The 24457-nt window shown below is 45.7% G+C and overlaps 1 protein-coding gene across 1 annotated transcript in view; it reads left to right on the top strand.

Annotated features, from left to right (window-relative positions):
* Window positions 1-565: 565 nt before the first annotated feature.
* Window positions 566-24457, top strand: part of iqgap2 (IQ motif containing GTPase activating protein 2) — a 44196-nt gene continuing 20304 nt past the window's right edge. Inside the window, exons 1-14 of the mRNA XM_083672967.1 lie at window positions 566-798; window positions 5332-5431; window positions 13160-13316; window positions 14264-14341; window positions 15736-15812; window positions 18937-19004; window positions 19934-20047; window positions 20414-20592; window positions 21585-21672; window positions 22311-22474; window positions 22659-22746; window positions 23000-23163; window positions 23549-23709; window positions 24068-24192. Of these exons, the coding sequence (XP_083529093.1) occupies window positions 753-798; window positions 5332-5431; window positions 13160-13316; window positions 14264-14341; window positions 15736-15812; window positions 18937-19004; window positions 19934-20047; window positions 20414-20592; window positions 21585-21672; window positions 22311-22474; window positions 22659-22746; window positions 23000-23163; window positions 23549-23709; window positions 24068-24192 (1609 nt within the window). The 5' untranslated portion in view covers window positions 566-752. The remainder of the gene's footprint in view (window positions 799-5331; window positions 5432-13159; window positions 13317-14263; window positions 14342-15735; window positions 15813-18936; window positions 19005-19933; window positions 20048-20413; window positions 20593-21584; window positions 21673-22310; window positions 22475-22658; window positions 22747-22999; window positions 23164-23548; window positions 23710-24067; window positions 24193-24457) is intronic.

The raw sequence follows: 24457 nt of genomic DNA, 5'->3' as shown, positions 1-24457 counted from the left end.
CTGGTACATATTCTAAAAAAAACTACTTGTGCATCTGTGTGTCTGGTACATGTCCCAAAACGACTTCTGCTTACCAAATGTCTGCACATTGTACTTGCACACAGTTTGTAACCATCAGTACAGCAGGGCCAGACATTTTTGCTTATTACTAACCAATGCTGCCCCCTGCTGGCTATTTTGGACAACACAACACAAATCTGCAGACAGGCCTACGAGACGAGTTAACCCTAATTCACGCCGAGCTGAGCTATATTGGGCTGTATTGGCTACACACCTACCATAGTTTAATTATAGTGAATTAGAAAAGACATCCATGTTATTATCCATTTGCCAGATTTGTTAAACAGCAGAAGACAATAGTATCCCTATGGTGGAAAAGCTGCATGACATACACCAGGTGGTCACCAGGTGGTGCTAGAGATTGATATTCTGTGCGGTAACGCCAGTGCAAGAGCGCGCGCAGTAGATCGATGCACGCAGCAGAGCAATCAAGCCGAGAGGAAGCGAGCACTTTTAACATGTCACACGCAACGATGAGAGCGATGGGAACTGTGTCAAACGAGTGACAGGAGGCATGCAGGGCATTTAGACGAAAATTAACTTTTGAAAAATAGTTTGCCCTCTTTACTTTTATTTACACAAGCTTCGTTTTTTTTACTGGACTCAAACCCCCGAGGTGCGGCATATGGTTTGCTGCTAGCAGACGCTGTTTGGGCTATTTTCACAAGTTCTGAACTGGAATAACTGGCAGGATGTACCATGAAGAAAAGGCCAATTCACGCAAACCACGTTATGGCAGTAAGTATTACTATGTGCCAATTGTCTATCTTCGTTGCGTGTAAATGATTCAAAGTTTAAAGTGGTCGTTGGTCGGGTGTGTTGAAAAATAAACGCTGGTTCGGGGCGCACCGAAACAGCGTTTGATGTCGCGCCCTTGAGCTAGCGGAATGTTGAGCTACAGGTGGTTCACCTGGCCGCGGCAGACCCACCGCGCCAGACCCACCGCGCCAGACCCACCGCGCCGCTCTCACTACTGCTCTCACTACTGCTCTTACTGTGAAAACGTTTGGCTGGTCTAGTCCTGAAATGACAACGTTAGTATCGAATGTAGTAGAAGACAGAAACGTTATTCTATGACGCACAGGTGCTGCGGAAACATGTCAGAGCAGACTCATCAAAAACTGACATTAAATTCAATGCGTCTGGCTGAAATTGATAATAGGTTACATTTGCACGGCGTTAATGAATGCAATCATCTACAATGTGAGTGTAGGGTACAGTAGACCTACTGTAGGCCTATTTTTTTTTTTTTACAGCTGCCCCAATCATGACACTGACCCTCATATTGTTGTGATGCTGAACTGGAGAACGTCTATATCACATTTATTCCCATTTTGTCCTTTCAGACATATTGCCCACCTTCAACCCCAGTGTCTTACTCTGCCAACTCCCAGACTCTATTACAGTGGGTCCCACTAAAAGTGTTGGTGCTGTCAAAGAACAGCCTTTACAGAGGTTGAACATTAACTTTTGTCTATTACCCCTGTTAAGAAATCTACACCTGACTTCAGGGTGAGTTTTTCAGGAATTTAACTGAAGTCAATAAATCTGTCTAAAACTGTAGTAACTTGCCCACCTGTATGCCTTTAGTATTATTGACAACCATTATATAACCCTAAGTGCATCTGCAGGGATGATATGATACATAAGTTAGCGATTCATTGTATTGTGTTTTGCCTTAAAGACAAACAGGTAAGGATACATTTGTTCAGCCATGGAATGTTTGATTTCTCAACCTGTTTGTTGGTCAGAGATGGTTGTTTACCGGTTTAACATTAACCTAGACTGACTCAAACATTAAAGGGTTCAAACATTAAAGGTTGAAGGTAGCCTATTGTTTGCTGAGTTGTTTTGCTAAAAGTGCGTGTGTGTGTGTGTGTGTGTGTGTGTGTGTGTGTGTGTGTGTGTGTGTGTGTGTTTAGGTTTCCTTTGCAGAGAGTGTTGACACACATGAGGACTCAGTTGGGAGGGAGTCCTTCAGGGCTCACTAGTGCGTTTCTCATTGATTAGCCTGTGTGATTAGACCTTATATCAATAGGGGGAATTTTGGCTCAGGTTAGCAAATCATCAAATTCTAAGTGGGTCCTAGGGGAAATCACAGACAAAAACATTGTTTATAGCTTAATCTTTAATCAGAATGTTTAGCAGACTAGTTTTGAGCACAACAAAAAGCTCTGACACTGCATTTCTATGTGGAGTAGGACTCTAATAATATATATGCCACTTAGCTTTTATCCAAAGCGACTTACATTGCAGTGAGTGCGTACATTTCAGTATATATGGTCCCAGCGGGAATCAAACCACCAACCTAAGCGTTGTTAGCATTGTTAGCGCCATGCTCTACCAACTGAGCCACAGAGGACTACTCCTCTATGTTATACTGGCCCAAGGTATAACTCCTCTGCAGACGTAAAGATGTTTTATTCAATGTCCTAGAGACAGACCTGGGTGACCCCAGTCTGTCAATAACATTTGGCCTAATTGACCAATTAAGGACCAGGGAGAGGAGAAAACCAGCAGGTAAGCGTCTCCCAATGTCTCAAGTTGTGCACTGCTGAGTAAGCCTACTCGTCTGTTCTTGCAACATCCTTTGCATCTTAAATTCTAACCCCCCCCCCCCCCCCCCCCCCATTGTGACATACTTTCCCAAAAACCTTTCAGTGTTTTGGATTTGCTCCGTCAGAGCAACCTTAGTTTATGGATTCCCATGTGAAACATAGACTGCGGGGGATTGGGGCCGAATTTGATTTGTGGTTCCCTATAGATAAACACAGCCCCCAAACAAAGGGAATGAGTCACCAAGTTAATAAATCATGTCTAGCTGTCTTCTGAGACTACATAGGCGACTATACAATCACGCAGATTAAATATAACCTAGTCCCTGCAGTCCCTCCAGGAAGTGTGTGTGTGTGCGTGTGTGCATGGTGTTATTAACGGCTGCACTGGGGATCCCACGCCTCGAGGATGAATGTTTACACACACTCATGTCCTCTCTAATAACACAGCTGGGCCAGTGGCCTTCAGTGTGACGGATCACTCGCGCCATAGATCTCACCCCAGGAAGCGGGCTTCGAGCTGGACCCCCTCCTGTCAGTGTGTGTTTGTGTGTGTCTCCTTCAGCGTCGAACTGAACCCCGCAGTGCAGAGCCTAAAGGCTGTACAGGCCAGGGGGCTGATGAGGGGCTAGAAACCATGGGAACCACAAGTGATGCAGATTTCCTCTCTGACTCTGATCTTCCGTGGATAAGTCATGACAGAGCGATGGGTTAGGAGGGGTCGTTAGGAGGGGCCAACACCTTCTTACCAGGTCCACAACGTATCCTCAAAGTTGTTACAGCACCTGTGCACCATCATGGGGCTACAATCCCACACCACACCGTCTTCGGCATCCCCACAGGTTAGATTGAGCCTTACAGTCCAAGCCTAGAAGTTTGGTGAGTTTTCAGATTTGAAGTTGCTTCAGGCGAACCGGTACACCGCTCTCTCTCCGCCCTCTCGGGCTCTGGGGAGACGATTGTGAGGCAGGTGTTGCGTAAGATCAGCTTTGTTGCTGCTTCAGTGAGAGCAGGTCACAGGAGCAGGCTAGATAGATGTCACTGGTAAGACTGAACAAAGGTGCATGAATTAAAGCTCTGCCAGGATTCGTTAGCAAGGCTCTTTTTTTTTGTGCTTTTTTTTCAAGATTCTTTAGTTGTCACGTGTATACAAGTATACAGTGAAATGCAAAAGTGACGGTGCCACAGAGTAGTGCAACAATAAGTTTAAAAATAAAATATAAAAAATAAAAATAAATAGAATATAAGCAGCAGTATAAACAGCGGTGAAGCAATGTACACAGTGGAATGGCTATATACAATGGCAATGACAGGTTGACAGTACAGATAATCACACTGAATATGAGTCAGTGAGTGTCTTGACGGGGGCACTGGTGGGGTCGTCACGTCTTGGTTTACCCGGGTGTAAATGCTGTGTGTCCTGGTGGCTTGGCTCGAAGTGCTCCTCATTCCGGAGAACAGTGAGTGAGTATGTGATGGTGAGTCAGCGGCAAAGTGAATTCTGAACGAATTAATGGACTATAAGTGAGGTACTGTTTGAGATCGACCAGGTTGTCGCCGGAATGCGACGCACACCAGACCCTGCCAAGATCACAAGGGTGTTTAACTCCAAAACCACATCGATAGATGTCCCCTAGCAATTAGCTGTGCAGCCTGGCTGCAATGTATGGATTTTTAAACTACCCAGTCACTTCATTGGGCTTGTACTTTAGAACCACTGTCTGTGCCTGCTTCTCTACATTGGTTTCAAAGGCAAATCGCTAGGCCTTCGCCCCACACAGATTGACAGATTATTGGTTTGCTTAATCAGGCTGCAGTTTGAACCAATTAAACCCTCCCCAATACTCCCAGTGGTGATAACACTAATGTGAGTGAGTGAGAGAGAGAGAGAGAGAGAGAACGTCTGTGCTGGGATGTCACATGCCTTTAGACACTTACACACTACACTCAGTGTTGTTCAATACAGAGTCATGCACACACAGCCTCATAAACACTCACAAACCACCCTGCCACTTGAGTCTACAGATACTGTACAGTGCTTACCGTACGTCCGGAGGCTCCCATCTCCGGGGGCCAGACCAGGGGCTCCACTCAGCCAGAAATAAAGGGATTTGATTGGATTAAGGGGAGTTTAGGAGTGCCAAGGGAAGGGGGATCTCATTAGTCGGCAGGTGTAGGTCAACTCCTAGCAGAAGTCCCTCGCTCCTCTCAGACTGGCCTGTTAAGACCCCTTTCACAGAGACCAAGTCCATTTGACCATGTGATGTGCTGTAACCGCCCAATCCTGAAGTATTTGGAAGGTCAAGTAGAGACCAATGTGTGATTTGTCCTGAGTGTCCATGCCTAAAGAATCATACTGTAGCTATGCTAGAGATATTGTCTGTGGTGATACAAAAAATACTCACAGTCATGTCATTTAATTAAATGTAATGTTTGCTACATTTTGTTGAACTGACCCCAGATTGCTCCCCTGCCACAGGCGTGCGTGCTTCACACTGTAACTATATATATATCTGCCATTTAGCTGACGCTTTTATCCAAAGCGACTTACATTGCAGTGAGTGCATACATTTCAGTATATATGGTCCCAGCAGGAAACGAACCCACAACCTAAGCGTTGTTAGCGCCATGCTGTACCAACTGAGCCCCAGAGGACCACTCTGTGTAACTCTGCTGGAGATGATTGTTTACGTTATTTGTTTGTTTGTCTGTGCAGCCATTCAGGATGACGAGAGGCTCTCGGCGGAGGAGATGGATGAGAGGAGACGACAGAACATCGCCTACGAGTACCTGTGTCACCTGGAGGAGGCCAAACAGTAAGGGGGGGGGGGGGGGGGGGGGGGATGATCTAGAAATGTCAGAATAACGGCCATGAGTACCTGTGTCACCTGGAGGAGGCCAAACAGTAAGACAGAATGAGAGATGGAGGGAGGAATGCTACTAGAGATTTCGGGGGGGGGGGGGGGGAGCACATCTGGAGCACATTTTGAGCTGCGACTCATTGAAGTGCGTTGGATGGGGTGCATGTCTGCATGATAAACAGTTGAGTGTCTTACTCTGAGGAAAACTCACTGCAGTGTTCTGTGTTCACATTAATTCACATCATATCTTGGAAAAATGTATCTTCCCACTGGACGTTCTTTTTTTAATCAGTGTATCAATAAAAAGCATCAGTTCATGCTTGAAATGCAGAATATGGGAGGAGATGCATTGAGCTGAAGATTCACACTTGACAGTCCCCAACTTTTTAATCCTACCACCGTGTGGAAGATTAGTGTTGGGATTGGGAATTCCTCCAACAGTTGTTTTAAGACTACGGTCTATTCTCTAGCTATGATCGGAGGAAAATAAACCGCTCCTCCTTGAACTCTCAACACCATCTGCGCCTGATACAGAACCACTTCCTGTCCTCTCTGGTGGCACCTAACGAAACAGGAAGTGTTTCAGCATGCTGCTTTCAGGACGGCCCCACCCCTGTTAGAAAAGCACCTCAGAACGATCACATCAACATCTCTGGCCTGGTATATCTTAACCATGGTTTACATGTGGTGTTAATGGCCTGGTATATCTTAACCATGGTTTACATGTGGTGTTAATGGCCTGGTATATCTTAACCATGGTTTACATGTGGTGTTAATGGCCTGGTATATCTTAACCATGGTTTACATGTGGTGTTAATGCTCATAATGGTTATGTGCTGAGGCAGAAGTTCACTGTGTACTGCTGTGACTCATCACCTCAGTCTTCTGGGCCCAGTATTTCAAAACTTTTAATCCGGATCAGAATGATATCTTTTTTTTTATTATTATTTTTTTAATCCAGGATCAGATTGATCTGTCAGATTTGTCCCCTGTACGACTCAAAATCAGCCGCATGATCTGATCCTGGATAGCAAGAAACAGATCCAGGTTCAAAATGTTGATATACTGGGCCCTGATGATCCCTCAGGAGATGACTCTAGAAGTTTTTAGATTTTAACTTGGCAGAGACACGGTAGTGGCATTGTTAATGGCCTACAGTATTTAACTATGGTTCATGGATTCCGTTGGGCAGACCTTTTAGTCCAGGTGCAATCATGACGTGGTGATTTGCGTGAATTTAAAGATTGATCGTGTTTTATGTTTATGTAATCACCAGTGCCACACACACACACACACACACAAAACCCTCTCCCCTCACTTCCTGTGTTCTTCCTGTACTCTCTCGTCTGCCTCTATTCTGGGAACCCTGTCATCTGGGATTAGGATTATAGCACTGGCTATTTGGAGTTATGGCACTGGCTAATCAGGCTATTCGCGAGGCAGGCTGTGGGATTAGGACCTGCTCTGCTCTGCCTCTCCGCCCCAGGGTCAGGGTTCAGAAATCACAGGGACAGGGAAGGCATGCTGCACCTGGGAAAACGGGTTTGGTAGAGCAGACAACTCAACAACGCTCGTCTTTCCTCCTACATTGAGACTCTCCACTCAGTGTTTTCTTTGTTTATCATAATGACAGTTATGACCTGTTGATGGTACACTTGTAGCTCAGTTCATACACCTGTAGCTCAGTTGTGCAACCATACAGTAGTTCCCTACCCTGGCAGTAAGTAAGGCTGACTACAATTACAGTCGACATCAGTTTGTTGGAATGACCACTTCAGAGGATTATATTTGACTTAGTCTGTTGTACGGTGCTGCTGCAGAGTGATAGTGCTGGTACCAGCTTGCTGCCTTTTACAGCGGATACACTCCTGATAGACCCGTACGGGTGTCAGCTGAGCAGAGTAGACCATTTATAGACCCGTACAGTGTCAGCAGAGTGACGGACCCACCCGACCTTACTCACACACACACTCACACACACACACACACACACACGCACTCACACACACACACACACACACACACACACCCACACACCCACTCACTCACACGCGCACACATATGCACGCACTGTGGTTTTAAGAGTGGGACTTTGTACCTGCAACGCTGAGCAAACACTTGTGGTTTGTGATAGGGTTTTATCCTTTGGTATGACACAAGTTGACTCTTCACGTCACTGAGGTTTTACCTACCTTTACTGCTGGGGAAAGCAATGGGCATGATCAGAATAGCTTAAGGCAAATCCCACAACCTGAGCCAAGCTCTCAAAGTGGGCTTACTGGTGTATGTAACTTTCGGGAAGCAGTTTAGCGTAGGCTAATATGCTAGTCTGGAACAAATACAGTACCAGTCAAAAGTTTGGACACACCTTGCCAAGAGTGTGCAAAGCTGTCATCAAAGCAAAAGGTGGCTACTTTGAAGAATCTAAACTATAAACCATATTCTGGTTTGTTTAACACTTTTTTTGTTTACTACATAATTCCATATGTGTTCCTTCATAGTTTTGATGTCTTCAATATTAATCTACAATGTAGAAAATAATAAAAAATAAATAAAAAAACATTTAATGAGGAGGTGTGTCCAAAGTTTTGACTGGTACTGTATGCTAGTCAGGAATATTCCCCTTTGTGACACAGAGCGGTAGGCTGCCATATTTAGCCTGGCGGCACGGCGAACAATGACAGGAAAGAGCGGCTGCAGGGGTTGTAAACAACGTTGGAGCGACGGCCACTCTTTACAACGGCATTGTTTAACTGCAGGAAGTGGAGCTTCAGAAGAGAGAGAGAGAGAGAGAGAGAGAGAGGCTTGTTTCTTTCTTGTTTTCTCTCTCTTTCTCTCTCTTTTTTCTCTTGTTCTCCTCCTCCGTCTCTGTCGCTCTCAATCTCTGTCTCTCTTGCTTCCCCCCTCCCCTCTCCATCTTTCTTTCTTTCTTTTTTTCTTTCTTTCTTTCTGTCTCTCGCTTTTGCCTTTTTTCCAGACACAGCCACACCGCAACCCTCAAGTGCTCCGTCATCAGACGGACAAAGCTTGCCGGGCTGTTATCTCTCTATCAGTCACACACGCCACACAAGCCCATTGTGCTGCACTGTCACACCCTCTTTTTTTTTTTTTTTTTAATTCACGCTTCTGATTTGTTATTGGCAAGGTTGTGTTTGTAGTCCCAGTGTTCCCTCTATGAACGGGGGTGCAGTGTGTGCAAAAGTGACTGTGGCCCCGTTCCAAGACGGTAGATTAACGTCGGGTTGCGTTAGCGCAGAAGTGTGCCGATCTGACACAGCAGATAACTCCCAACGCAGAGCTCCCGCTCTCCGGATCGGCTACTTGCTTTTGTTCTTTTGAAGTGTGTGTGTGTGTGTGTGTGTGTGGGGGTGTGTGTGTGTGTGGGGGTGAGTGGGTGTTTATGCTTCATTGAATGTCAAATATGCAAGAAATACTCTACGAAATGTGCCGTGTGTTAGAAATTAACAAGTCGGGCCTAATCAATAATAAAGCCAATAAACCTAATCAATAAAGCCAGGTGCTGTTACTGATTATGATATAGCTCACTTCAATAGTCAAGGAAGATGGCGGACGGACGATCCACTAAACGGTGGACTTCCAGGGCGTTGGGCTTCTGCGTGTCACTTTAGGCCAATTGATATCTGATTCTACTGAATGGGAGCGAAGGGGACGAAACGTTAACTTAATTTTCCTGTTATATTATCTCAGACCAAGCGACAAGCCTGTTCTCGTCACTTCTCATATGATCATCTTTTTCTTGCTCAATTTCGCGATGAGTCACATTTTACCTTACATCAGAAAGCCATGGAATTGTTATAATGATGCAGTTTGCTGAATAATACCGCCTTGTCTATTCCAGCTTGGCATTTGCCAGTAGGCTACTAAAGCATGTGACATAAACAGCAGGTTTTTGGTGAAGAATCACAGCACTGTAGCAGCAAATTGCCTTGAGAGAGACTTTGACAAACTGGCTGTACATTATACCAGGGACTGTGAACTCTCGATGGTCCTCTGTGGCTCAGTTGGTAGAGCATGGCATTAACAACAACGCTAAGGTTGTGGGTTTGATTCCCGCTGGGACCATATATACTGATAAATGTATGCACTCACTGCAATGTAAGTCGCTTTGGATAAAAGCGTCAGCTAAATGGCATATACTGTATATACAGTACCAGTCAAAAGTTTGGACACACCTTCTCATTCAATGGTTTTTCTTTATTTTTTTTAAATTATTTTCTACATTGTAGATTAATACTGAAGACATCAAAACTATGAAGGAACACACATGGAATTATGTAGTAAACAAAAAAAAAGTGTTAAACAAACCAGAATATGGTTTATATTTTAGATTCTTCAAAGTAGCCACCTTTTGCTTTGATGACAGCTTTGCACACTCTTGGCAAGTTTGTGTCCAAACTTTTGACTGGTACTGTATGTAACGTCTCTGACCGTTTAGGTGCTGTACGTTATGCTCTGATGAAGGCGTCAACCCATCAGTTAACGTGACAGGGCTCCTCACACGCAGCACGCACTGGAACATCCAGCCTCTGTTTGTTGTGGTGGCTCATTAGGAGCCACAACAGACACGCTCAGATGAGTTTGTGTTGACGGAGGGGACGGCGTGCCGGTTGGCCGGCGTGAATGTGCTGAATGTACGTGTTGCCGTGTTATCTCTGCTGAGGCAATTTGTGCCTCCCCACGTCTTAATTAAATGAGGCTCTTTAAGGGGGAGGAGGAGGAGGAGGAGGGGAGTGGGAGGGGAGGTGAGGGGGAGTGGGAGGGGAGGGGAGGTGGGGGGGAGTGTTAACTTGTTTGGAGGAGGACAGGCCAACTGGAATATATCAACTCAGTTGAGTGAAGAAATAAGAGAATGAGTTGGACACGGAACACATTTAACCTAGCAGAGGTCACGTTTTGAGTTTTGTGGCAGAGGGGTAGTATGATCAGCTTTGAGAGAGAAGCCTTGCAAGGCAGTCGATTATTTGGGGAATATATTCTTAGAAAAAAAAGGTTTCACCTACCGCAGAACCATTAATTATTCTTCCGCTGTCAATGAAGAGCCCTTTTGGAACCCTTTTTTCTAAGAGTGTATAGGCCTTCTACAGTATGGTCAATTCCTATGGTCTCTCATCCGGGAAGTAAATATCCACTCTCACTTTGTGTGTTCGCTTGGTAATCATTAACCAGAGCTCTACTATGGGCATTCCCTAATGCCTTTTATATAGCCGACCTTGTCTTTGCCTATGTCGTCACAAGTAACTTTCAGTTGGTTTAAAAAAAAAAAAAAAAAAAAAAAAAAAAGAATAACCGTTTATATTTCACAAGGAACTAATATTAGTATCACTCGACCCACGGTCCAGCATCTGGGCCTAATCAGAGGTTTCAGTTCCATTTTCACCCTGCTTGTGATATTGTGTGATTACTGGGAAACTAATGCAACCGATGGGTCTCTCTCTCTCTCTCTCTCTCTCTCTCACTCTCTCTCTCTCTCTCTCTCTTTCTCTCTTTCCTCCTTCTGAGAGCACACACACAACATCATGTCTTACAGGATTTCACCCATCCATCACTATTGACTCAGGATCCCCTTCACTTTCCAGGACCTGCTCTCCATACTGCTTTGTAGAGCTCTCCCTTCATCCTACAGTACAAGTGCCTGACTATGATCGTCTTGCTAAAAGCCAGTGTGTTGCCAGTGCGGCCCGTTCTGTGAGAACCAAGCCCTTTGGCCCCCTGTTTATTTAGCCCGCCTCCCATCCCTGAGTCTGTGGAAATCAAACTGTAAGGAAGTTGAGCCTTAGATGTTTCTCTTCCAAAATCCAAGATTTTTCCACCCCCCCCTACACTGGTATGCTGGCTACGGAGTGTGGGCACTGCTGCAACAATGCCCTGTTCTCTCCGGGCTGAAGAACGAAGGTTGAAGGCTCTGTGAGTTAGTGTCAGTCTGAGACAGAGGTTTATCACCAAGCCTGTCAAGTCGATTTATATACACTCACCCTGGAGTTATGTAATGGATCTATATCTGGTTGTGTACATTGACTGAATATATAGGACCTTGACATGCTAGGTTAATATTTAACTTTGTTTCTATGTAATTTAACAGTCATTTTATCTGGATGGACAAATCAGTGGGACTGTGTTTTTTGATTTTGGATGCATACACTGTAATAGATTTTAGGTATTTTAAACTGTAGTACTATCTATTTGTACCTGTGTGTGTGTGTGTGTGTGTGTGTGTGTGTGTGTGTGTGTGTGTGTATATACTATGTCTACACACATCATGTGTGTGTTATGAAACTAAAGCAAAGGCTCCGGTCACTCGTCTCCTACGTAGGCCTCATCCTTCAGTACCATGGAACGGCAGGAAGAGGACGATGCAGATACAGGCATTCACCAAGATACATCATGACTCTGTTCACATGCAACAGTACAGTGAGGCCTTTCAACACGAGGCCTTCATTCACTCTTCACTATGTACTAGTCTGACTTCCAATTCTTATACTTTGTGTTGTGACTCAACTTACAGGTTCATATTTTTTTGTGACCTATCAATAAAGAAAAAAATCTGTTTTTCTCCAGCCAGGAGCCTGTCTTGACTGATGACCCCTAAGAAACGAGCTGCGAACCACCACCATTCTATCTTGATTCATGGTTTTAGAAACACTGACCTAGAGGATGCTGTTGAGAAACTGGACCTAATACCCTAACTGCACTACAGAGCCAAGCCGAGCTGAGCTGTGCCGGCCTGGACAGGTTTTGACTTCTGTATCTGCCACAGTTGCTGTTACAGCAACGGAAAGGGCAATGTGAAAATAAATTGTCTTGAGCCAGCACAGTACGGTTTGGGTCAGCTCTGTAGTGCGTAAAGCACTCAAGTGAAGGACTTGCCTTGACCATGCAGCGTAGGCAGTGCTGTAGGTATCTGGAAAGCTAATATTGACTGGTTGGGTAGGAGTGCTGCGTAGGCGTCTAGGCAGGTAATGTCCCACATGCTGCTGTTCTCAGATCTCAGGCTGCAAGGTGATAGACAGACCAAGGTTCTGTTGTTTTTTTTTGTTTGTTTTGTTTTTGTATCCATGGCGACGGGGTGTCCATATTGAGAGCAAAGTTGACTTTAAACCAGGAAAAGGACAGGCATACGGTTCAGTGAGTAAGGATCTGGTTTGCTGTGTAACCCATTTCAACCATTTTTCCTTTCTGTTGTTGGGTTAACCAATGGGCCTAGTTTTCCAGAGTTCTGAAATATTTAACAGACTGCCCTCCTATTGTACGAATGTGTAGGCTGTGTGAGATGTGGATCCTTAAAGTATACCCAATGCCCATGCTGAGAGGTTCGTTTTATGCAAGTTTAATAAACCATTTATAATGGTGTACTGATGGATGCTACTTTAAGTAAGTAAGCCTCTCTGAGACTCAATAAAAATGACACTAGTGCAGATGATGGTTCTGGTGTGTCTGTGTGTAATCTTGTGGAGCCAAAGTTTGTAAAGTCCGGCGTGCAAGATTAGTGTGTGTGTGTGTGTGTGTGTGTGTGTGTCTGTCGTTATTTCAAGGTAAGCCTATACACTGCTCTAAGATCAGTGTCTGTCCTGTGTTCCTGTAATAATGACTAATGGATGTGCAGGTGATGGATCTGTTCTGAGGTCAGTGTGTGTCTGCCCCCCCCCACCCCCACCCCTCGCTCAGGTGGATGGAGGCCTGTCTAGAAGAGGACCTACCCCCCACCACAGAGCTGGAGGAGGGCCTGAGGAATGGGGTCTACCTGGGCAAGCTGGCCAAATTCTTCGCCCCCAAGATGGTGTCTGAGAAGAGGATCTACGACAGGGACCAGGCCCGCTACAAGGTGCAGTTTGTCTGCTTTAACTGTTTCAATCCATGTGACTTTCATCACTGTGACTGTAAAGTTGCCATATTTTACGGCTTGTATCAAAGTCATAGTAACTTCAGAATAGCTTTCAGACCATGTACTGTATTCAAGGTGTAGCTTACTAACAGACGGTCACGGAGACAGACACAAAACTCTGAGGCCTATCTGGTTCCCCCTGTGAACACTGTCTCCTCCCACACACCTCCATGATGACAGGCAGGAAGTGTCTAATCCCAGATCTATCACAGACATCCCCACTTCCTGTGACCGGTCGCCCCAGGGGGAGAGAGAGAAGAGGGAGGGAGGGAGGGAGGGAGGGAGGGACGGAGTTGAACCCATCGAGATGGAACAATGTTCTATCTCTATGGTTGGACCCCCACCTCACAGCTAACAGCTGTGCTGACACAATACATTCACATACTCCCCCCTATGCCCTCATCTTTTCGTGTGTGTGTGTGTGTGTGTGTGTGTGTGTGTGTGTGTGTGTGTGTGTGTGTGTGTGTGTGTGTGTGTGTGTGAGAGAGAGATTCTCACCGAACACATGCTGTGAGTGTTTCATCAGCAGGATAAAATGCATTGTCGCTGTTTTATGGCTCAATATGAACTGAGCCTGTCTTAGACTTGATTTGTTAGATCAGATATTAGGTTGGCTTGAAGTCATACTGTAGGGATTTCATCATGCCATAGGCATATTTATTTCAATGATGTTCCTCTGTTACTAAGCATGGGAAGCTACCACTGATAAATATCTCCTTATTCAGCCGTGTTGAAAGACTGACAGTTAATTTCACCAAAACATGTGAATTCATGTTAGTCTGAAGGTGTAATACAGGTTGTATTTGCTGTCCTCTTCCAGTTACGACTGATCAGTTTCAGATTGTTGGTGATCTAATATTTCTGTTTGGCCTTTTGTTTGTCTCCAGAAAACAGGACTTCACTTCAGACACACAGATAACACAGTACAGTGGCTCCGAGCCATGGAGTCAGTAGGGCTGCCCAAGGTAAGAGAGACACACACAAGTTCCCAAGTTCCTCATAACAAATGCCTGTCATATCATAACACCTTTTCACACAGAACAAGGTTATGTGGTATGAGGAACTTGGGCTCTGTGTTAGTGTGTGTTAGTGTTAGTGTTAGTGTGTGTGTGTGGGACCTGACGAGACACCTCACACACACTCCACCCCCGACAGACACCATCCCCACTTCCTGTGATGCTGTGGTCCGAACCAGTGGATTGTAGTAATTTGACTTAAATTAAAGTAAAATCAGCCATAAAAATATTAAACTGCTTTTGACAATGGGATTGCCTAGCACTTGATAGCCTTGTTCTGTGTGAAAAGGTGTTATCAAGTGCTAGGCAATCCCATTGTCAAAAGCAGTTTACTATTTTTTATGGCTGATTTTACTTGAATTTAAGTCAAATTACTACAATCCACTGGTTCTGACCACAGCATCACAGGAAGTGGGGATGGTGTCTTTCATTGCACCAAACACACCTAGTAGAGTGTGTGTGAGGTGTCTCGTCAGGTCAGCCACACACACACACACACACACACACACACACACACACACCAAATGCCACTACTTCTTCTTGAGGTAGTAGGTTGTGGGTTTGATTCCCGCTGGGACCATATATACTGATAAATGTATGCACTCACTGCAATCTAAGTCGCCTTGGATAGAAGCGTCAGCTAAATGGCTTATATTATATTATCCCCACTAACCCCCCTGTACAACTTTCTCTACTGGAAATGAATTAATAATAAAAAAAAATAATTAAAAAGTAATTATTCCTTCTTCTAGCATTATGACTGCCAATAGCCCCTGGTCCTAGCATAGATTACTTTTTCTTATGATGACTGATGGATAGATGATTCACTTACTTGTGATTCACTTAGTCACTTTGGATAAAGGCATCTGCTAAATGCCGTAAATGTAAATATAAATATAAATGACCTCGTGGTGTCAATGGATTTGCATCCAAAGGTTAACAGGATACAGTACACAAGATTGTCTTAGCTTGGCTTGTCACAAGAAAATTATATCATTAAAAAACATGTGTTTTGGTATTACAATCTTTTGTTAGGGTGCTTGTCTGGCCACAGGTTGAGACATTAACTGGTAACCTGAAACAACTAGTGATCCGTTTGGCTTCAGAATCAGAATTCTTTTATTTGACCAAGTATATTTGCACATACAGGAAATTGACTTGGTGAGGTTGGTGCATGGGACATAAAAAAACAATAGCAAATATTGACAAAAAATGTACAAAATGGCAAAATGTTAACAAAATAGCAATAACAAATTTACAAAATAGAACAATAACACAATGGCTGTCAGGTGGAGGCACTAATCAGACAGATGACTAATGCCTGCTCTGGTTTCTCCTTTCAGATATTCTATCCCGAAACGACAGATGTGTACGATCGCAAAAACATGCCCAAGGTTGTGTACTGCATCCACGCGTTGAGGTAAGAGGAGAAAATCCTTCTTCTGGCATTGTGACTGCCAGTGGCCCCTGGTCCGAGCATTGTGACTGCCTATGGCCCCTGGTCTGAGCATTGTGACTGCCTATGGCCCCTGGTCTGAGCATTGTGACTGCCTATGGCCCCTGGTCTGAGCATTGTGACTGCCTATGGCCCCTGGTCTGAGCATTGTGACTGCCTATGGCCCCTGGTCCGAGCATTGTGACTGCCTATGGCCCCTGGTCCGAGCATTGTGACTGCCTATGGCCCCTGGTCCGAGCATTGTGACTGCCTATGGCCCCTGGTCCGAGCATTGTGACTGCCTATGGCCCCTGGTCCGAGCATTGTGACTGCCTATGGCCCCTGGTCCGAGCATTGTGACTGCCTATGGCCTCCGGTCCGAGCATTGATTACTTTATCTCATGATGACTGATAGATAGACGATTCACTTACTTAAACAAATGTATTTGTTGTAAGTCGCTTTGGATAAAGGTGTCTGCTAAATGCCATACATGTAAATGAGAGAGATCTCTGACCATCCCCCTCTGAGTTTCTCTGTCTCTTTGGCAATGTTCAGATAGCCACACACTAGCATACTACATAGCAATATATGCTATGGCTGCTATGCATTTTAAGTGGATATTGTGCTAGTGGACCTTAAAGCGTAGCCTTTGTCTCGCGCACTTGCAGATTTTGAAATGATTCTCAACCTGGGGTACATGTAGGTCCACCCCTGGGGGTATTGGGGTGCCTAGCCACTTGGGAGGAGTCATAAGAGCATAGGCCTCGTGGTAAAATGAGCATGAGGGGGGTACTTCAGGCAGAGTGAAATGTGATTTGGGGTGCAGTAAACTAAAAAGATTTGTGTTTTAACAGAAGCATGTGTTTAGCTCTCACCCTTTGAAAAGCCCCCAGCAGAACCACACCCGGCTGTTGATATGGGGAGCCTGAACTATTGGCTAAGTTTGAGGGCACTGTGTAAACTAGGCCAAAGAGAAGTGAAGTGAAAAGAAATGGACTGAAATAGTAAAAGACTTTCTGAAACTTATTCAGGCTGTTGCTTTTGGTTTCATTTTGCAGTTATATGAAACTTTCGAAACTCCAGTCACACTGATGTTGTAAGATGCAGTCACTTCTCAAATATGCGGGTAGTTTTGTGTGTTCTTGTGATTATAGTTAGTATAGGCTTTTCCTGCAATGGCTTCCTGTCTCGATTGAGTCATTTCTTATCTACAGGATAGCTTCCATCTTCTGACGATTCAGTGTCGACATTGACGAGTGGCGTCTCGAGTCTATAGGGAGACTGCAATGATATCATCTGCATGCAGTCTCAACAGGCTCTGGAGGGGAAGCCAGATGTTGCTTGGGGAGCTAAGGGTCTTGTTAGAACTGCCTTCTCCTCACACAGATTTATTTGCCCATGTTTGACTTTTCACCTCCTTTTTTTGTTGCTTTCTTTTAGTTGTGTCCAGGACAAATGGCTGATGTTATGATTTTGGCCTCTTGGATTACATAACATATCAGGAACATGTCATGTTCTCATAATTATAGGCCTACAGTAGGTCACTCGGATCTTAAAACCAAATTTATTTTGTGGGAAGTGAAATACCTGTGAGATATGAAAGAGGAACTGGAATATGTCTTTTGCTTCACAAGTGCTTTACATTCTACATTGTATGCAGCAGCTCACTCAGAATGCTGTTATGACAGCAGGTTCACACTGGTTACGGACCCCGGCTTGGCTTGGTTACAGTAGCCCATGTCTAATGTGCTGACGTGCCAATGCACATCCATAACGTTTGCTGACTTTGCTCCTAACTGTTTTGAAATGTCTGTTTTCAGAATAAAAGTGGTTTAAAGATGGAGAAAGAGTGGCGGCAAAGGAGATTGATTCCTGATTGTGTTCTGTCCTTTGTGTTCGCGAGCCCCCTGTCTCAACTCTATTGATGTGCACGGTGTGACATTGTAATTCTGAGAAATCGGTACCAGCGGCATTATTATTCCAAGATGGATCCTGGGATACGGTGACAGGACTGTCACTTATGGTGAACAGTGAAGGGTGTCTCGTATCCACGATCTGAGTGTGTCCGTTACCGAAATTACGAGTGAATGCGTTAGCTAGCCTAGTTGGCTTGTTTTCTTTCTTTTTCAGTGTTTGGTCAGGCCCTCTGAGGGCCAGCTTCCTTCCCTCGCCTGTGCACACACGTGCTCTTCCTTCCTGGCAGGCAGGCAGGCAGGCCTGAACCCCCATTGGGAACCAGGGAATCCCCTGTAGCTCTAAGGAGAAGTACACAAACATGGATGGGAGTGGGGGGAGGCTTTGTCCAATTCTATCCACTGGAAAAATGTCAACACAATAGAAATGCAACGGGACCGGAGCGTTCATACTCTGTCCTGCGTGTGTACATGTGAAAAGGAGATGACTGTTATTTGTTGTTCCTGTCCTCAGCACGCTGATTGCCGATAAGCCTCGTCAGTGGAAATGAATTTAATGAAGCCTCCTTCATTCAGTCTGTCAGCGGTTTGTCCGTCTGCCTGTCTGTCTCCAGGGATGAGTCAGGGTTTAGCTGAGCGTGTTCAGCCTTTGGCCTTCCTTAGTGTGTAGTTCAACACTCTTCTCCTCAGGGAGACCTCGGTGTCCCGACACACAGGTCAAAAGCCAGGCTATTATAGTCTCTCTCCCATTCAGGGAGACAGTGGAGCGAGACAAGCTACCCTCATCTATAATTCATACCCACTTATCAGAGACCCACAGATTGATGAAAGTTTAATGCCGTTTCCAGCCACCTGTTGGTTTGAAGGCTGGGTTCAGGGCACTTCCGAAGGGTTCAGACCGTGTTGTCTGAGCGCACAGCGCTCCCTTGTGGAGAGAGTGTGGCACAGCAGTGCTTTGGCTGATGCTCTCAAGAACGGCTAGATGTTTAGTACCTAAGTTTGTTCCAAAGTCAAGCATAATCATATTTTACACTTAAGTTATATCATCCTCCTTCTTCCTAACTGTTGAAATAGCTTTACCAGGTTGATTATTATATAATAATAAAATAAGAGGCTTGATTTTATGGTTTTATGTATTTATGTTTTCTCATACCAGTGGCTCTCCAGGTTAAACTCACCCTGTGTTTCTTTGCAGCTTATACCTGTTCAAACTGGGCATTGCACCACAGATCCAGGACCTATTGGGGAAAGTGGACTTTACAGGTAAAAACAGGGAGCAGTTTAAATACTGCAGTTCTTCACCAGCTAGCGCCTACTGTTTTGATGCACCACAATGGCGGCAGTCTGGGTTACCCCTGTGCTTCCTAGTCAACACAATGGCTGAAAGCCGTAGTGTGTGATTGTGCTAAAGAATTGCGACATTACAATCATAAATAATGAGCTTGTTTGTAGAGTGTGTGCACACATACATGAATGATGGACGACCGCGTTCAGGAAGGATAAAGGATAACATTAGCTTCAGGGCCTCTGAAGATTAACTTTCAACAGGTGTGTGAGTGTGTGAGTGTGTGTGAGTGTGTGTGTGTGTGTGTGTGTGTGTGTGTGTGTGTGTGTGTGTGTGTGTGTGAGTGTGTGTGAGTGTGTGTGAGTGTGTGTGAGTGTGTGTGTGTGGGTGTGTGGGTGTGTCGTGAATGTGCGTGCGTGCCGCGCCCCTGCGTGTGTTTAAGATGATAGCCCCGAGTCCCACTATGTGGGAGGTAATGATAGGTAATTACTGGCCGTGTTTGGTTTTCTTTGAAACAGAATGTCAGCAGCATGTTGACTCTGTTAAGCGCTGTGGAGATGTCATGTACAGTATGATTACAAGGTTGGCTGTGTGAGTACTGTGAAGAAACTGATGTAATTCACTTCCTCACACGCATACCAACACCTCCAAAAATATTAAGAACCCTAAGCAATCAAAGAACAGTGTTGTGTACAGTCACAGATATCATACTAAAAACCTTATTAATGTTGTCATAAGTCAATAGTGTGTCTTGGTTTTGTACAGGGATGTGAAGACTGGTATTTGTCCTTGAAAAGGAGTATGCTTGCATCATAGAAAATAAGTGTTGTTTCTGTCATTTACATACATGATCATAAAGGTTGCGTGTGTGTGTGTATGTGTGTGTGTGTGTGTGTGCATGCCACAGAGGAGGAGATCAGTAACATGAGGAAGGAACTGGAGAAGTATGGCATCCAGATGCCAACCTTCAGTAAGATAGGAGGCATCCTGGCCAACGAGCTCTCAGTGGACGAGGCAGCCTGTGAGTATACTGGATCACACAACACACACTGTACACCACACACACTGTACACCACACACACTGTACACAACACACACTGTACACAACACACACTGTACACAACATTGTCATCAATCATGTATGCCGAACTCAAGACGGCAAACACAGCGAGGGGTTGCGCATGTAATCATTAGACAGGAAACTTTTCCTCAGGCTTACAACGTGCGTGTGTGCGTGCGTGCGTGCACACACAATGGACACCATGTCACTTAACCGAAATATGAAAAAGTACTGTTTTGATTTAAAAGCTTACTTGCACTGTGCTAACATTAGCATCATCCAGTGTAGGCCTGACCACACGCTCCCCCCTGACTCTTGTGTTACCAGTGCACGCGGCCGTCTTCGCCATCAACGAGGCCATCGACAAGGGCCAGGCAGCGGTGACCATGGGGGCACTGAGGAACCCTAACGCTTTGCTGAGGAACACCCAGGAGCCCCTGGCCCAAGACTACCAGAACACCCTGAGCGCGGCCAAAGCCAGGAAAGAGGACCAGGCCTCAGGCAGGGTGAGTAGTACCACCCTCATAGCTCCTGTGATCTAGGATCAGCTTTCCCTCTTCCAAATCCCAACTTTAAATTAGACTGAGAAAAACAGGGGGGCCTGGGTCAAACTTCACCCGCACACCCCCTGTGCTCTTTGACCTCAAGAGTCAGTGAGCAGAAGTCCCAGGGTTGAAGTTGCCCACTAGGTGCAAATCTCAGTTTAACCCTCCTGAATCATAACGTCAGCCATTAGGGAGAGAAACACAAACTCACCACAGATCAGTATCTCGGGGCAACTTGATCCTGGCCTGTACGGAGGTGTTTACTGTATATACCAGACAGAGAATGAGTGAGTTGGCAAATACAGAGTTGTTTGACTAGTGACTACTCCCTCACACACTCAGCGGGTCTTTGCTGTTGCATTCCAGTGGCTGCTGTGTCAGCCAAACTTTTCTTCATCACCAGTACCCCCCCACACCAACCAGCATTTCTTTATCACCAGTACCCCCACCAGTACCCCCCCCCACACCAACCAGCATTTCTTCTCCAGTACTCCTCGCTATGATTGTGTAAACATGCATGAAATCTCGGCAACAGTGAGCGGTCTGGAGATTAAGTCAAAACAGCCAAACAGCCAATCAATCAAAGAAAGAATGCTCACAAGCTAAAAATCACAGACAACCTGAGAAAAGTATCCTCAGGTTGTCTGTGATTTTTAGCTTGTGAGCATTCTTTCTTTGAATGTACCAACACTTTATTAAAACGGGAGAAAGCGTCATGTGTGGAAGGCATACATACGAAAATGAAGGATAATTGAAAGAGAGTGAAGGATTGAAGGGGATAGTAGTAAAGAACATCAATTTATTCCCCAGTAAGCTTCACACGGTTATGGACATGATGATGAAGCAGGCTCTACACACACGTGGTCACATGACCAACTACCACAAGTTAACATTACGTAACATCTATGTAACACAGTTGTTGTTGTTGTCGTCCTCTCTTTCTCCCTTCTCAGAGGTCTTCCATCGCCACAGAAGAGAGGGACGTCTATGAGGAGCTGCTGACCCAGCAGGACATCCAGACCTGCATCGACCTCGTCAACGGTAAACATCCTGACCCCCATTATGACATCACAAACATTGAGGGGGTCTCTTAAAAAAAAAAAAAAAAAAAAGAGCAATGAATATCTACACTTGCCCACCTATTCCCCCACCCCTCTCATGTTGATCTGAAAGAACTGAATGAGTGTGAGCAATATGGCCGCCGCTCTATCAAAGGCTCTGCCCACCCAGACATAACCCCTTAACCCCTACCCTAACCACTCTAGGCATAACCCCTTAACCCCTACCCTAACCACTCTAGGCATAACCCCTACCCTAACCACTCTAGGCATAACCCCTTAACCCCTACCCTAACCACTCTAGGCATAACCCCTACCCTAACCACTCTAGGCATAACCCCTTAACCCCTACCCTAACCACTCTAGGCATAACCCCTTAACCCCTACCCTAACCACTCTAGGCTTAAACCCTCTCCACACTACTGAGCCAAGCAAAGCCGTGCCAAGCTGAGCTGTGTTGTGCTGGCTACACGTCCACTATTGTATCTGTAACAACACTGGAAAGACCAATGTAAAAAGAACATGTCCGCACAGTGCGGTTCGGGTCGGCTCTGTAGTGCTTAAAGCCCCTAAGACTCCCCCCACCCCCTTACTCCTCTCTCTCTCTCTCTCTCTCTCCAGTCCAGGCAGCGGTGAGGCAGGTGAACGAGGCGGTGTCAGCCCAGGACGAAGCAGCCTTGCTGGCTGGGCTCAGGCTGCCAGTCCTGGGTCTGCTGGGGGTGCAGGAGACCAACTCCCACTGGTACCTGGACCACTTCACCTCCTACTGCCAACACAAGTCCAAGGTCAGTCCACAATGCGCACGCAGTAGCCCCTGTTCTATGTGGAGTGAGCAGATCTGGTACCGCAGGTTTTTAAATGAGCAAGTCGTATGAAGTCTTACAGCCGTACCTTTCTATGTAGAGTCGAGTACGCCAAATCTTCCATTGAGAAATGGTGCCTCAGCCAAACCTTTGTCCTTGATGGCAGGATGCTGGCGTAGCGGTGCTGGTGGAGAGGGAGGAGATTCAGAGGGTGCTCAGCTCCTGCAATGACTTTTCTGAGGCAGAGAAACGAAGTAAGATCCTCTCACCTTCCATCTAGTTTGCTTGATAAGCCCCCCTTAGTAAGATAAGGTACCCTACTGTACCCTACTGTACCCTATTAGTAAGATAAGGTACCCTACTGTACCCTACTGTGTCTGTATTCTAGAAATGTGATGATTTATGATTAAATTGTGCTTGACTGATGAGTTTGATAGTAAGAACGTATGAGATTGTGTATGATGATGTATCACTGTGAGACTGAGTGTGAGAATTAATTCTTTTCAGAAAAGGAGGCGATTGCTGCGATCAACGCGGCCATCCGCCTTGGCAACGCGTCGGAGACGGCGGAGGAGCTGATGAACCCCGAGGCCCAGCTGCCCATCGTCTACCAGAGCGCTGCCAACCTCTACCAGGCGGAGCTGTTCAGCCTGCAGATACAGGGCACACGGGTGAGGGGGAGATGTGTACACTCTCACTAACACACACACACTCACACTCACACACACTCACACTCACTCACACACACACACTCTCACTAACACACTCACACACACACACACACACACACACACACACACACTCACACACTCACACACACACACACTCACTCAAACTCAAACTCACACTCACACTCACACTCACACTCACACTCACACTCACACACACACACACACACACACACACACACTCACACTCACATTCACACACACACACACGTCAGTGGCGGTCCCACGGTGCGGATGACGACATTGGTTAGGCCTTGTGTTTTAGTACATGCACACACACACACACACACACACATAATAAGTCACTCAGGTTTGATGTGTTAACCAGGAGGGCCTGGGTCATGAGGAGCTGTGTGTGGCTGTGGAGATGTTGTCTGCGGTAGCCGTGCTGAACGAGGTCCTAGACACCAAAGACCCCCAGGCCGTCACAGAGCAACTGTGTGACTCCCCTCTGGGATTTAGCAACATGGACCAGGAGAACCTGAACAGGTAAAAAAACCCTGCACAGAGCAGGGATATGTTCAGGCACCACACTGTGGGAAGTGTTTTGAAACTGAATGTAACTGAATTAAAGTTTGACCTGATATTTGTTGACTAAGAACTTTAATTTTGCTACATTGTGTGGTATTGAACGCAACCCATTTGATGAAGGAAAAGAGAGACAAGGAGGTGTACCCGCTTCAGACTTTTAAAGTGTTTTTTGGAATGCGGCTTGTGTATTGTGCTGTATACAGTAATAAGTTCTGTGTGTCATGATGACACTCTAAATAGCCCCTGTGGGGATTAATAAAGCAGGAATGTAATGGCATTGTAATGGCTCCTCACTGCCCCTCCTCCTCAACCTCAGGTACGCAGACACACTCATCAGCCTCCGCGCCGACGCCCTCTCCAGCGGTCAGGAATTCCTCACCTGGAACGACGTTCAGAAGTGCATCGACACGGTCAACGTTCAGGTCCACGAGGAACACGAGCGTAAGGACTTCCATCTCACAAACCCGTGACTTGTGTCCCAATCCTCCACCTTTTCCCTTTGAGTATGTGCACTTCACTTGAAGTGTGCACTTCACCCCGATGTTAATGTTTTTAATTCCCTATGGGGGAGTGTACAGTGTACAAGTGCACAGTTCAAGTAAAACGGTGCAGAATTTCGACGCAGGGTTGGTGTTGAACTGTTGCGCTACAATTTGCTGGGTTGTTTTTGGGGCGGCGGGTTCCTGCTGACTAGTACAGTTCAACC

The sequence above is a fragment of the Argentina silus genome (assembly GCF_951799395.1).
Source record: "Argentina silus genome assembly, chromosome: 7".
NCBI classification, from domain to species: domain Eukaryota; kingdom Metazoa; phylum Chordata; class Actinopteri; order Argentiniformes; family Argentinidae; genus Argentina; species Argentina silus.
The sequence above is the reverse complement of the archived record's forward strand: the minus strand, read 5'-3'. Positions and strand labels throughout refer to the sequence as shown.